General features: G+C 35.3%; 1 protein-coding gene across 1 annotated transcript; it reads right to left on the bottom strand.

The window, feature by feature from the left end:
* Window positions 1-8,611: 8,611 nt before the first annotated feature.
* LOC112084186 lies at window positions 8,612-10,273 on the bottom strand. The gene is made up of 4 exons (XM_024153425.1): window positions 9,659-10,273; window positions 9,340-9,589; window positions 9,051-9,277; window positions 8,612-8,803 (listed from the first exon to the last, which is right to left on the bottom strand). Exons 1-4 carry the CDS (start codon window positions 10,271-10,273, stop codon window positions 8,612-8,614), a joined length of 1,284 nt encoding a protein of 427 aa, XP_024009193.1.
* Between the last annotated feature and the right edge of the window lie 5,309 nt (window positions 10,274-15,582).

Here is a 15,582-nt window from a genome sequence, read left to right as displayed (position 1 = left end):
GAGACGGTTTTACCATGGTTAACATGAGGGATATGTTATTATCATCTGCACCACAACATAGTCACCAAGTTTAAGGGAAAACATCTTATGTACTTGGTCAAATGCGTTGGCTTTGCGTATACGGTTTATGACTTTAACCGGTACATGGACGAGATACGGCATATAAAACATGAGCTTGGAACATACTTGGAGGAGGCAGACGTTAAGGTGTGGTCACAAGTTCACTTTCCGGGTGATAGATACAACATAAAGACGAGCAATATTGCAGAGTCTATCAATTCTGTTCTTAAACGAGCACGGAGATTTCCTATAGTATTATTGTTGGACTACATACGTGAGAAGCTAGCAAACTTGTTTTGTAAAAGGCGGGAAGATGCTTTGAGTCTTCAAACCATCCATACTCGGGAGTTGAATATTTGTTGGCAATTCGTTCACATTATGCTGATAATTTACCGCTAGAAGGTATCTATGGTTGGCAAATCAACACGAGATTGTGTTGTTGACTTTGATATCAAAAGTGTGTGTTGTCTGTATAATATTGAGAAAGTACCTTGTTCTTATGTTATTGTCGTTCAGAAGAAAGGCATATGCATCTGACAACTCTTGTATGCCCGACATACTCCAAGGATTACTTGTATGCAGCATACTCGTACAATATATATCCTGCGAGCTCTGGTATCAAAACCGAGGAAGCAATGCAATGTCTAACTCTAGTCCAACTTAATATAGGTATGCAGAAGAAGGCAATGTAGAAAATTTGGCTTGAGATTTCAAGGCTTAAACAAAGCAAATCGTGAAAGATCCACAAGCAATACTGTTGTTCGAAATGTCAACAACCGGGTCATACTAGACTGGATTATGTAAGTTTGAAGTACTCTAATATATTTATTGTTTAATGTTATTTGAGTTATATTGCTTAGTTAGAAGTTAAGTTTCTATGTTTTTTTGTAGGCATAGAAGATTGGATAACAGAAAAATGTTTGCTGTTTAAGTCTACTCCAAAAGTCTACGCAAGAACTTTTCAAAAGAAGTATGCTAATGCATACTGAATATGTTCTTATTAAGTACTTCTAAATTTGTTTTCTAAGCTATGCGATTTCTATAAAACTCATTCTTGTTTAATGAACTTGTTCAACTAAACAGTGAATGCGTTTAATCTAACACAAAAGCTATATCAGATCATTATAAGTGATAGGTTAACAAAAACTTACAACCATACCACACCACCGTTTACAATATTACAACAAACCTAAACCATACTAACTTACAACTAAACAACAATAGTGGTAGGTTAACCAAAAACTTACAACCATACCACACCCACACTACAAGAAAACACTACGATTCCTGATGGAATTTCCGACGGAATATAAACCGTCGGGAAATACCGACGGAATCCCGACGAAAAACTGAAAAATACCGACAAAATAAAGTTGGACGGAAATCGGTCAAGATTCCCGACCAATTTCCAACGAAATATTGAAATGGTCGGGTTTAAAGGTTTAGTGGAAAATCTGTCGGAAAATTTCTGACGGATTTCCGATAGAATTGTATAATTTTTGAATTTTCAACATTTCTGACGGATTTCCGACAGAATTGTATAGCCGTTGTTGTATCCGTTGAACTAGCAATTTCTAGCTGTTTCAAAGTTTCGTCGGAAATCTGTCGGAATTCGCTCAGAAATGAAGTCAGATTTTTCTATAAATACCTCCTCATTATCATTCACAACATACAAATCAAGGGTAAAAGAACATGTCTTCTTCAAACCCAAACACATATAATTATTTTCGATCATGGATGGATAAACCCCGTCTTGATCCAACATCAGGAAATCTAACCGATGAGTATGCGAGCGGTGTTGAAGAATTTATAACCTTTGCGACAAAGAATAGTGAGAGATCTTGAAATAGTAAATTCTATTGTCCTTGTCTTACATGTCGCAATAGCAGAGTAAACTCTGTTAGAGGACTATGGATTTATGCCAGAATACAAGATTTGGTATATGCACGGAGAAACTGAATCAATGGTAAATTATTATAGCAGTGTTTCTGGTGTGATAGAAGAACCAACTCCATAAGTTGAGATGGTGAATGATGTAAACGTAGGTAGTACTGTTCAGATGGTAGATGACGCATTTCAAGAAAATGTAGCATCGTATATTCAGGATGGTAATAGAACAGAAGAACCTAATATAGAAGCCCATAGGTTTTTGTTATGCTAGATGCAGCTAAACAACCTTTATATGGAGGATGTAGAGAGGGTATATCGCCTTTATCAACCGCAAGCAGGTTGATGACTATCAAGACGAATTTTAATCTGGCTGAAGATTGTGTGGATGCAATAGCTGATTTTGTTAAAGATATTTTACCTGAAGATAATATCTCACAGGCTTCATATTACGAGATTCAGAAATTTGTAAGTGGCCTTGGATTACCGTATGAAATGATAGATGTCTGCATCGACAATTGTATAATATTCTGGAGGAACAACGGGCATTGTTTAAAGTGCAAATTTCGTCATAAACCGTGATATCAGGAAACAAGTAGCAGAGTACATGTTCCACATAAAAGGATGTGATTTTTGCCAATAAAAGAGAGGCTGAAAAGGTTATATCAATCAGAGCGAACAGCAGCTCCAATGAGATGGCATGCACAACACAACTCATATGGAAAGATTGCATCCTTCAGATGCAGAAGTGTGGAAACATTTCAAGAGCTCTATCCAAGTTTTGTGTCTGAGCCAAGGAATGTCTACCTTGGGTTATCTACGGATGGATTCAACCCTTTTGGCAAGCATGAGCAGCAATATTCTTTGTGGCCAGTAATTTTCACACCTTATAATTTGCCACCTAGTTTGGGCATGAAACGAGAGTTTTTGTTTCTTACAATACTCATTCCTGACCAGATCACCCCAAGACATCTCTTGATATTTTCTAACAGCCACTAATTTATGAGTTGAAGCTGTTATGGAAATATGGCATTGAAGCGTATGATGTTTCTCTAAAACATAATTTTGTAATGGAAGCGGTTCTTATGTGGACGATAAATGATTTTCCGGCATATGGTATACTATCTGGATGATCCACTCACGGAAGATTAGCATGTCCGTACTGTCAAGATAACATTGATGCATTCCAATTACGACAGGGTCGAAAAACTTCTTGGTTTGATTGCCATCGATGGTTTCTACCCCCTGATCATCCATATCGAAGGAGCACGACACTGTTTAGGAAGAATAAAAATATTTATGATGCTCCACCTCCAGAGCCTACAAGTTTAGATATAATCCGACAATTAAGAGATTTTGATGCTGAGAAGACGGTTTCATGTGGTGGGAATGGTCATGTTCCTGTTCAAGGATGTGGAGAGCACCACAATTGGAATAAGAAGAGTATTTTCTTTAATTTGCCATATTGGAAAGACCATATACTTCGGCATAATTTAGATGTGATGCACACTGAGAAAAACTTTTTTGACAACATCATGAATACTGTACTTAATGTGCAAGGGAAGACCAAAGATAATCTGAAAGCAAGATTAGACTTATCTGATATTTGCTCTCGTAAAAAACTGCATATTATGGCAAATGGAAAATCATTGCCCCCAGCTTTTCGATTAAATGCGCTTTCAAAAGAAGAATTATTCGACTGAATTAAGAAAAAATTTAAATTCCCTGATGGATATGCATCTAACCTACTTAATTGCGTTGATAGTGGAGAAGGTAAGTTGTGTGGGATGAAGAGTCATGATTGCCATGTTTTTATGCAACACCTCCTTTCCATTTGCCTTCGCCGGTCTTCTACCTAAAAACATTCATGAAGCTATCGTAGGTAAATTTAATAACTAGCTAGTAGCTTATCATTTATAATTAATTAATTCTATAAATTAAATATTATTATATGCATATAAGATTGTTTTCATCATTTAATCAAATCCCTAAACCAAACCCTAAAGTTCTAAGTAAGTAATACATACATTTATGAAGGGTTACATGTGATGATTATTCGATTTTTAAAAATTAACATAAGTTTTGTTTTATGTTGAATTATATGTTAAATGTTGTTATATGGATATAAGAATGTTCTTTTAAAGCCAAGTCTCAATTTAGTTTCAATTTTTCATACCCTAAACTCTAAATCGTCTGAAATCCGTCGTGATTCTCGATGGATTTTCGACGGAAAGTTTAATAATCGTAGGTCAACACATGTATCCAGATGTTAACTGAACAATTAAATACCAGAATTTTTAATTTTCCATCGAAATCGGTCAGAATTCTCGACGGATTTCTGACGGATTCTAAAAATTAACCCGAGAAATGGAACTGCCAAATGAAAAATTTGGTTTTTTTAGTGGGTCTCGACGGAATTCCGACCACTTCTACATCGGAAACTGGATATAAATGTGGACTTAACAATTTTATTCTCTAAACCTATCTTCTTCTTCCATTTCTCGACAACATCGCCGAGTTTTTCATCTCCTCCATCGATCCACCTCTTCTCCTCAGATCTGGGCCGCCTGCTCCTGGTAAGTTCCTCCTCTTCCTCTCTTCTTTTCTTCTCTTCTCCTCCTTTCTCTTCCCTTCTCTGGTATTCTGAATTTTTTTTTCCTGTGCAGCTCTTGCTCCGCCGCTCCTGCTCTGCCGGTGGCCGCCGTCTCTCCTCCTGTTCCACCGCCCCTGTTCGCCGGCCTAAGTACCAGATTTCTTTGATTTTTGTTTGTTTAAAACCAGATTTATGAGTTATTTGTTAGATTTATGGAAATTCTTAGATTTAGTATAATTTGTTAGATTTAAGGAGATTTGTTAGGAGTTGTTAGATTTGATAAGTGTAGATTTGTAAGAAAAAATTAGAATTGTTAGATTATAATTGTGGTTAATTTGTTTGTAAAATTTTTAGTTTGGAAAATTATTAGATTTGTTAGATATGTAAAATTATTTGATTTCTAAAATTATTACTTTTGTCAACAAAAAAATTGATTTGCTAATTTTTGTAAAATACTATATATACAAGAACCTAGTTCTAACAAATATATTCACAAGAAATTATTTATCATTTCGAATAGTTTTTTTTAGAAATTTTATCAATAAAAGATAACGTGTTCTCCTATTATTGTAGATAAGAAATAAAAATTGTTATAAATTTTATTTAAATTGATTTTTGGATAGATAATGTATTTGTTTTTAAAACACATTTACTGTTGTTATAACAAAATTTTGTTATTACTTTTTTGGACTTATTTTTGGATAATTTTCAAAAATGTTTCTTAAAACATTAAAGTTTTCTTTAAAAAAATTGTTCTTAATGTCTTTTTTTACAATTTATATGTTTTTTTAACTTTAGATAATTTTTTTTTATTAAAGGGATCAGTACCGAGAATACCAAGGTTATATATCTGGTACGTCATCTCAATCCCGACGACGACGTACCAATGAGAGCTTTTGGTCGAGGACTCATACGGATACGCATATCACGGAGTCTAATGATAATTCGGAGTTTCCGGAGTTGGATGATATCCCAGAGATTTCCGCGGTTCCGGAGAGTTTTTCTCGGCTCCTCCATCATATGATGCATTCTACACGAGTATTAACAATTTACTCGGTGAGCCCGGACGAGAGTTATGCACACCGCTTGATCCACTTCGGCAAAGAAATGCGACTTGGTAATAAATTTTTTTATCGTTTTATTCTTTTGATAATATGTTTATAAAAATAACAAGATTTTGTTTAAAGGTTTGGATATTCGAACAACAGGATTGGCAAATGCGTTTTGAGAATGCTGCATTCAATCCTCAAGAAACCGTACAAGAAGTTTTCTGACATCTCTATCGAAGAGAAAAACATATGGTTCAAACAGTTTGCGGTAAGTTTCAAACAATTTATTCAATACTCAATTTTTTTTTTTAATTTAGTATTATTTCAGACATTATTTTTTGTTTTTCAGCAAAATTTTACATGGCATCCAAACCGCACGGAGAAGGTGGAAGGCTTGTTTCTTGCTGAGTGTGCTAGGCAATTCTAAAAAAAACATGTACGAGTGGAAGCAGAATTGGAGGAATGGGAAAGGAAAACCGAAAGGGTTGAATGCTACTATCTGGGAACACTACATCCCATATTGGGAGAACCCCGAGACGGAGAAGAGATCGAAGACTAATTCCACAAACAAAAGGACTGACCAAAAAGGTAAAGGACAATATGTTCACAACTCCGGATCGATTAGCTTCTTGAGTCAAGAAGACTAAATGGTAAATTTTCTTCTATCTTTTTTGGGATTTTACAATACTTGTTCACTTTTTATTATAACATTTAAGTGTTTTTTTTAATAGACTAGAGAGACTGGAGTAGTGTGTCCAGATCATCTTCAGGTGATGAAGAAGGTGCACACAAAGAAGGGGAGCAATGTGATTCAGGATCCTCTAATGAATGAAATATATGAGAAGGTGACGCAGACCGTCGATAGCAGTCAACAGTCACAAGGTGACTCCTCATCCCCGTCTTTTTGTCGCACGAGGAAATCAACCGTTTGGTTCGCGAAGTAAGTTTTTTTTTGTTTGTTTACATTTTTTTTTGTATAGATTTGCTGTTGGTATTAAAAACTTATTGTTTTAATTGTGCATGAACTTCCATTGAAGAAAGGACGCCGACATGGTTTAGGTAATGTTGTCTCGAGTCAAGAGTCTTTCGGTTCTTCTTATTATCCCGAAGATATCGTCGAGCAAAACAAAGAGCTCATGGCAAAAGCAGCGGATTTGGAGCAGACGTTGGACGCTACACAACATGAGCTCACTACGACCAAATCGGAGCTCACTACGACCAAATCGGAGGTCGCAACCATGACAAATTGGATGAAGGCGAGATCCCCTGACTTCCCGGGATTTGGAAGTTCGGGAACGGGAAATCCGAAAACCTAGATTTAGTTTTTTTTTTATTTGAATATTAAAATTGTTAAAATATTGTAATTATATTTATAAATTTCAGTTTTACTAATTATTAAATTACAATTTTATTTATCTAAATATTAGGTTTTAAATTAATTTTATTTTGATTTTCCGTTTACCGTCGAAAAATCGTCGGTAATAAAAAAGACCGTCGAAAATCCGTCGGAAATGAGTACCTGTTGGAAATCCGTTAGGAAACGAAAACTGTCAAACTCGTCGGTATTCCATCGGAATTTAACCCCCCGACAAAATAACGATCATCGGAAACTCCTCGGTTTAAACAACCATCGGTAATCTGTCAGAGACTATAATCCTCGGGAATCCGTCGAAAAATATCCATCATCGGGAATCCATCGGAAAAGATGCGTCCACGGGAAACTGTTGGATAATTGGAGTTCTCGGTAATTCATCGGAAATTTCCGATGAAATTCCGACGGATTTGTTTTTATGACGAGTTGATCCCGACGACTTCTTTTTGTCGGAATTCCGTCCAGAATGACATTTTCCAACAGATTACCGATGGATATGGTCGTCTGAAATCGGGTGTTTTCTTGTAGTGCCAACCATAATCCTTTTATCTTACAATTTAGAATATAAATAGTTGGAAATACATTATCCTTCATATACATCCAACCATTGATACGCATATCTCTCTGTACCGTTAATGTTAGTCTCGTAGAATATTTCCGCTGCCATATTGTCTCGGACATTTTTGATATTGGCATTATGTAAGGCTTTTGGAAATGGCATCCCAAGGACATGGCATTCGAGGTACTTCAGACAATAAACGACATAGTCACTGCTTTGCTTGTTTTGCGAGATTCTCGAGCCTTTGACCCGCTAATGAGTGAATGTATCGTATGAAAGAGTGAACCGATCTTCAGCAGAAGCACACTCACGAAGTATGTAAGGAACCAAGACTGCTATTGGAGTCACAACTGCTTCAATAATTTTGTCTGATTCATGCTTTTCTGCATGACTATCCCAAATGACAATGTGCATGTTTGGAATTGAAATCCACATTGCCACCCAGTGATCGTCAATTATGTGCAACATCAAGTACAAGTCATCCAAATCGTTCCCCCAGGTCTTCTCACTTTTGCAATAAGTTGGTGCTTTGCCTGTGTAGTACTTAAACTCCTTGTACTTTGATCTCCACATCACTGCAAACAGTGAATCAAGGAAACAGATCCTGTTGGACCTAAACCACTCAGGATGCTTTGCAAATCGTAGTCTGAGTAGATTAATCCCAGCTTCCATGTGCTGCGTTTACAAGAAAAACAAAAATGTTTCTGAAGTTGTCCATGAAATATGCGAAGCAAAATATTTTAATGAGGGCAACTTTAACTTACAGTGTCCACTAAACATTGTTTCGGGACTCTTAGAATGTAGTACCAGTCAAGTGAAGACCATTCGATCTATTTGGGATGATTGCTGTAAAAAATATAAACCACATCAATTTAAGTTAACGAAAAAAACTAAGGATATATAAACCCTAAACTATTACTTACGGATCAAGCTTCAGATAATTGGTTAGGACTTTGAGCTTTTGCTTAACACAAGTCATATCAAATGGATCATATCCACACCCTGGCAATCTTCGATTTGGGATGATTTTCTTTGCTGTGCTGTTGCCTTTGAAAGGACTCTGTTGTGAAGTAGACAACTTCCGCTGTCTATCACTCTTTGCTCGTGCAATGTGCCGCTTTCTTGCTTTTGTCTGCTTTCTCTTGCTGGAACGCCTCAAAGTCAATGTCGCATTTGTCTTTATCAACCATGACGGTGCTTGGTTCAACACTTGCATCCTTACCATCATTCACGCTCTCACTCGGAACATTATTTTGATCATCTTGCATGGACTTAAAATTACTCTGCAAGTATAGAGATTCAACAAAAACATTAAGCCAAACCAAGTACAATTATTTCAACAACTGCAACCATAAGTCAAATAACAGCAAAACAACATCAGCATAAACGTATTTAAAAGTAGTAAAATGTGTTTAGACAGATTTAAAAGTATTAAAAGTGGGTTCATAGTTTAGGGTAAAAACAAATTCGAAAACAAGTATATTTTTTTTGGGGTTTCTTTCAATTTCTTTGTAGGGGTTTTTTACTAACCCTAATGTCAAGATTTATGTCTGTCGGAATTTCGTCACAGGGTTTCGGATCCTCTGGATTTTCCGCGGACTTGAACTCTTCTCCATCAGTCACATCCTTCTTTAGGCCACCTGTAACGGCTTCTAAATTTTGCTCGATAGCTACCAGTTTTGTGTTGAGTTGTTTGATCTGAGATTCACAACTACTCAACTCAGTCATCATCTTCTGGAAGCAATCTTCCAATGATCCTTCAAAATCGTAACCATGGAATCTTCTTCATCATATGTGCCTGCCCAAGACCGCTTCTAACTTTCTTCATCACCGAGTGATTCCGATCTCCTTTTCAGGTCAACCACCACTTCAGACTTTACGTTATTGGACTTGGTCACACCTGTTGGAGGCCAATGATTTCTCTCCCATTTCCATGGTAGAGTGCCAAAGTGTCCAAACATTGCTCGCACAATGTTGCCAGTTTTCACATCTTCTTCATCATGATCATCATCTTCCCAGACTGAAAACATCTGCTCGAAATCCTTAACAGCGTAGTTGTTTATACATGTCTATATAAAAGAAAACAATATCTGTTTAAACCACCATCCTTTAAAAAATAAACAAGTCTGAAAATTTACCTGTCTCAGCATATTCTCTTTCATAAACTTTCTCCCTCTGGATCCTTTATAAGCTAGCAGTGGTGGAGTAGGGTCGTTTGGAATAGGTTCAGCAAATCTAGCAGCAAATTCAAGAAGAGAAAAGTAAATCCAAACTTGGAGAATTTGTACAAAACCTTTAATCGTGTACGACGACTTCGTAATATCTTTCTCTTTCACCGACCGAATCAGGTTCTTTAAGACGACTCTTCCCCAAGGGTAATTCTCAAACGCATCTAAATCCATCACTAGCCTAGCCAAACTAACCCGAGTAGCTGAAGATGGTTTTCGTGCTTCAATAAAAGAAGAATAAATGCTTAGGTATCCTATCCTCAACCGATCCTTACGAGACCATGATCCACAATCATTACAAGCTTCTATCAAATCTTCAGTACTCACGCCCAATTCCTGATTTACTCCCATTTGCTCCCAGAATTCTTGCATTTCATCAGTAACCTCAACCTTCGTATCTTTAAGCTTTTCCACATAGTTGCAATTGAGCCCAGTAATAAGTTCAAACTCATTCAAAGAAAAGTGTACGAGAGTTGAACCTATGAGGCTCCATATCTCAAATTTTTTGTTGCAAACTAGCTGCATACTAAAAAATGTAATGCACCAGTCTAGATGCCCAATCAAAATCTAGTTGAGTGAACTTTAAGAATACTCCCAGTCTGGAATTCCAAATCTCTTCTCATTCATCTTCTCATAGTACTTCCGCTAAGAAAGTCATCAGCTTCGACTCACCACTATAGTAGTCTATGTTTTTAAGAGGATACGGCTCATCGCCTTTTAAGAATAGATGCAGCGGGAATTCTGGCTTGATCATTGGATTGGGTAAATTCTGCAAAATGGAAAGAGAGGTCTGCGTTAAGAGAAACATGCGGTAAGAGCAGTCTGAAAAAGAAGTCTGACAGAGAAGTCTACAAGAGAAGTCTGAAAAATAAGTCTGACAGAGAATTCCACAAGAGAAGTCTGAAAAAGAAGTCTTCAATAGAAGTCTGCAAAAAAGTCTGAAAAGAAGTCTGAAACTTTAAATATGTGATAACACCTGATTGTGACCACTTTTATGGATCACTTTTAATATCTTATGCAGGTGTTTTCACTCAGTATTAAAGGTTTTTAAATGATTTTTATGTTTTAGTATCTCAAAAGAGTTTTCAGGATATTTTGACAAAAGGAATGCACTTGGGAGAAAAAAGCATAATTTTGGATAAATTCAGACTGTCATAAGTTTGGTAACAAACAGAGGCCTTCTCACCGTCCGATCATCTCCAAATTTTGATACAAGATAGAGGAGACAACCAGCTTTCCAATACAAGTGAAATCAGATAAATCCAACGGTTATATCTCCAGATATGATCGATAAACTGAAGGAAAATCATCACAGTCAGTCAAAAGCTCACCCGCGGCCAGAACATCATCCGCCGGGGGTGCAAAATTTTAGACCGTGGGGAGCTAAATTCCGAGCCTCAGAAGCCCATATCAAAGCCCAAGTCACTCCTGTCATTATTCCTGCAAGCCCTAGGCGTTCCCGAGGACTCAAGACACTATATAAACCCCTTTCAAGTCGTTTAGAAAGGGGTGCCACATCTTTCACCAGGAACCCTAGAAGAGAAGCTCGCCCAGAAGAGGAGCCACCGAGAGGGTCACCATCGGCCCTCCTTCTTCAACTTGTTCTTCGTTTCTAAACTCTGTCTATTTCAATTCTCTGCAATTCTAAATACTCTTGTGATGTTGAATTCAACTATGTCTGAGTAATTTCCCAATTGGGTTTTTAAGGGATTTTTCAAAGGGAATTTCATGTCTTGATTATATGCTTTATTCGATTTAGGGTTATTGATCTTCTAGGAGTCCTTCGTTCATTCTTATTCACTATGTTTTCTGTTGCTAGCCGCTTAAAAATTGATTTCAGTAATTGGAGCCACGAAAGTGCTGTATCGAATTACCAGACCTAGAAGTGATCGAGCGAATTCTCTACAGGAGACAAAAGCTACCTGTAGAGAATCGTGAGCGTGGATGAATTCTGTGTACAATGCATGATCTTATTCGCAGCATGAGAGCGAGAGTTAATTGCTGTGTTGAGTGATTAGATGATTAGGGTGACGACAGTTGGCTAATCTTATATGTGTATATTCTAGTTCGAAATCTCACTAGATGATTACCTTTATCGATTTGTATGTCTTTTGATCAGTTCATGAACCCCTGCGAAAACCCTTTGAACCCAGCGCCTGTTTCTTATTGTTTTACAACTTGTTTATTTCGATTTACACTTAGATTTAGTGACACAAAAACCAAAAACATTCATTTGCTTGTTCTGCTAGTCTTAAGTCTTGATTGATTCGCACTAAAAGCTCAAAATCTTTGTGGTTCGACCCCTAAGTACTACAGCGTACATCTGTGCACTTGCAGATATTTAGGGTTATAAATTTAAAATGTGAAGCTAGAAGTAACCCTTGATTCTCTTAGCATCAACATGTCGATTCTGACAATTACCAAAAATCTAGACGCCGACAGAGTTATATAACACTAAGCAGATCGGTTTTCTCTCGATTTTACCAAAAATCAAGATGTCCACAGAGTATATCTAACACTAACATGCATTATTACACTAAGCATATCGGTTTTTACCAGAAAACGAGACAGTGACAGAGTTCTCTAACACTAGGGATTCAAACTCTACACGAATTTAAAAAATACGGTTACGGGATTCAAACCCCACACGATATAACCGACTATGGTTGTCGGATTAAAAAATACTAACCCAAATCTGCAACATACCTTCGAACACACTCGCAACAGCGGCTGAAACCAAAAGCGACAGAAACCAATGGTGACACCAGATATGGAATAGAAACCAAAGAGGATTATGGTTTAGGATAACACAGACTTCGATCCTGATCTGCAAGAGAAGTCTGCATTAATTATGGCTTACCATATACCGTATGGTGGCGTATACTGTAGAATCTGTCGAGTCTGCAGAGAGAAATTATCACAGTCAATAAAATTTTTTACCGATATTATGTTAACACTCTGTAAAAAAACTTATATATGTCTGTATATTTTCGGGTATGGTTGTACCGATTCAATTTCAGCAATGATTCACGTACCCATATGTACCAATTCAATTTCAACACTGATTCAAGTACGGTTTAGTTCAAATTTATTTTGGTAAGCACCTTGGTTTATTTTAAAATTCTAATTGGTTAGTTTAATTGGTTTAACGTAAAATTTTATTTGGTTTCAGTCTGCGTTTTCAATTTGCGTATTCAGTCTGCGGTAAGAATTTGACATTCTATTGCGATATATGGCACAAATATAAATTAAACATACATTTCAGACAACATAATTAAAGGTTTGTAATTCATATTCTCTTTCGAGAAGAACTAGGATCTACTCAAACAAACACACACAAAATGATCACACCTATCAGGATTGTACCGGCCACCATCACATGATTCAACTTGAAGCCTCCCAAACACTTCTCCAAAAGTTGGTCCCTTAGTTGTGTTATATTTGTACCCAAGCTCAGAATCATACGCCACATTGTCTCCATTTGTGGCTTGTTAATATATACAATTCTGTACAGCTTGGTAATCACCAAATTTGAAGTAACGAATGAAGTCTGCCTGTTACTCCACAACCAACCTAAGCTTTTCAATCACAGACAGAACCATATTCAACAAAAAACAAAATTCTCACAAACCAATCGCATACAAACAATACAACAAACCACTAATTACCTCAGTATTACGGCATCTATAGAACGTTCAACCTGGATTCAGGCTGTGGAGGATGTTTGGAGCACTGGCACTAAATCGCAGTGACAACAGATGGAAAATCCAAAACTTCCACCGGACCGACGTCGAGCAGTCGAACTTATACATTGGAAAAACATAATTATTTGTAGCTAAAAACAAAAAAAAACAAAAAAAACAAAAAAAAAACGCATAACATCATTTTAATTATTTGTAGCTAAAAAAAATAATAAAAATAAACTTTACCAAAAAAATATGCTGAAATATCAAATCTGATAAGAAAACAAATTTTACTTACTTGCTCTCGAGTTGGGCCTTAGATCTGCAACAATAATAGTCAACAAAAAAGACAATGTGTAAGGACGATGGAACAAACATATAAACAATATGATACAGACTAAAAAGAGGAAGATTTGGTGAAGAACTTACAGGTCAGAAGAGAAGATATGAAGGATGAAGACACCGGATAAGATCTGCAGCAACAAGATAAGAAGTGAGATAGATGAAACAAGATATGCATCAGAAACAAGATAGAAGAGATGTAGTTGGAGAGTGAGTAGTAAGGCTTACAAGCAGAAAAATGGAGAGAGGAGGATGAAGACAGCACCAAATAAGATCTGCAGCAGAAACCAAATAAGAGGTGAAGAGATAAAAAAGAAGAGAAGAAATACAATAGCAGAAAGAGAACTTGGCTTACCGGCCAAAATGGAGAACAGTGCAGCACCGTTTTACAGAGAGTCAAGGGTTTTAATTTAGGGTAACAAATGGTAAGTTTCGTTTATTTAATAGGTTTAAAATATCCGGTTAGGTTAATTATTTCCAGTCTATGTAAACATTTAAATTTCATTTCCGGTTACGATTTGAGCAGACTTCTAAAGTATTCTATAACCCTAAATTAAAATTATTCAGTTATGATGTTTATTATTGTTGGTCTAATTTAATTCAGTTATATTAGATTTAAATTTATATACATCATAATTGTATATATTTAATTTATAGAAACAAATTTTAAATCCTATTATTTTTATATATTTTTTAAATTAAAATATAATATTTAATAATAGAGTACTTTTTATGAAGTCTGCTTAACAGACTTTGTAGGGTTATAATCGTAACTAGACCATCCGTTTTTTATTTAGTCATGTATGAGATAATAGTAATTTCTTTTTTACTTTGACCAATTTTTGCTAACATTTAAATTGGGAGGGGGGGTATACTTTTACAAGTGAACTCAATTTGTGGCCTATTTTTAGCCATTCCCCCTTAATTTTTATGTTATTTTAAGAAATTTTTCTTTGTGATATTAAGAAGTAGATATTGTTTTACTATAATATTTCATAAAATCGAATATCAAACCTTTTTAATACTAATATTTTAGATTCTTTAAATTAAAATTATCTGTCTATCAAATTCTATTATGTATGAGAATATAAAATTAGTTTAAATTAATATTAGTTAAGGTTAATATAAAACTAGTAATGTTTTAATTAATAAAATAATATTCAATTTCATACAAAATCTGTGATTTGAAACACAAAGTTTTCTTTTATTTTAGTTAAAATTAATGTTTGAAAAATTGAATGTTAGACCCAAATTAGTTATATCATTGATCATGGTTTTACACGTTATCGATGTTTTCGAGCAGTTTAAGTTTTCTTTAATATACATAATTATATTAATTATAATGTATTAAAATATTTATACTGCTATTAAGATTGGTAATATTTACAGTTTTAAGAATTTACTATTATATATATTATAGATAAATATAACTAATCAATTAAGTTAAATAAATTTCATATTTAATTTCATATTTTAACTAAATATTTTCTATTTTTTAGTCGTCAAACAATATTTTCTCTAGTTACGGATAAAATCTAACACAATTTTTTTGATTAAATCAAATTAGAAATATAAAACCATACTAAAAATAATAGTATTACATTGATGAGATTTCGAATGAGTATCTCACCAATAAAGGTAGATAATAGGTATCTCAGTAGCCAGTTTTATATCTCAGTAACCATTTTTTTATGTTGATCTTTCTTTTGTTTTTCTCTTTATGCAAACAGTTTTTTTTTTCTTTTTTGAATGGATATGAACTTGGACGATCAAAAAATATAATGTTTGTGTAACTGTTGTTATTGAAAA

The sequence above is a fragment of the Eutrema salsugineum genome, unplaced genomic scaffold (genome assembly GCF_000478725.1).
Source record: "Eutrema salsugineum unplaced genomic scaffold, Eutsalg1_0 scaffold_5, whole genome shotgun sequence".
Taxonomy (NCBI): Eukaryota; Viridiplantae; Streptophyta; class Magnoliopsida; order Brassicales; family Brassicaceae; genus Eutrema; species Eutrema salsugineum.
Note: the sequence above shows the minus strand (reverse complement) of the source record. Positions and strands in the feature narration are given on the sequence as shown.

Coding starts and splice junctions, on each gene's coding strand:
- LOC112084186 (XM_024153425.1), bottom strand. CDS start 10,273: ATGCAGCTAGTTTGCAACAAAAAATTTGAGATATGGAGCCTCATAGGT. Junction 9,590..9,658: donor AAGAGAATATGCTGAGACAG/GTAAATTTTCAG, acceptor TCTTTTATATAG/ACATGTATAAACAACTACGC. Junction 8,804..9,050: donor ACATAAATCTTGACATTAGG/GTTAGTAAAAAA, acceptor CTATACTTGCAG/AGTAATTTTAAGTCCATGCA.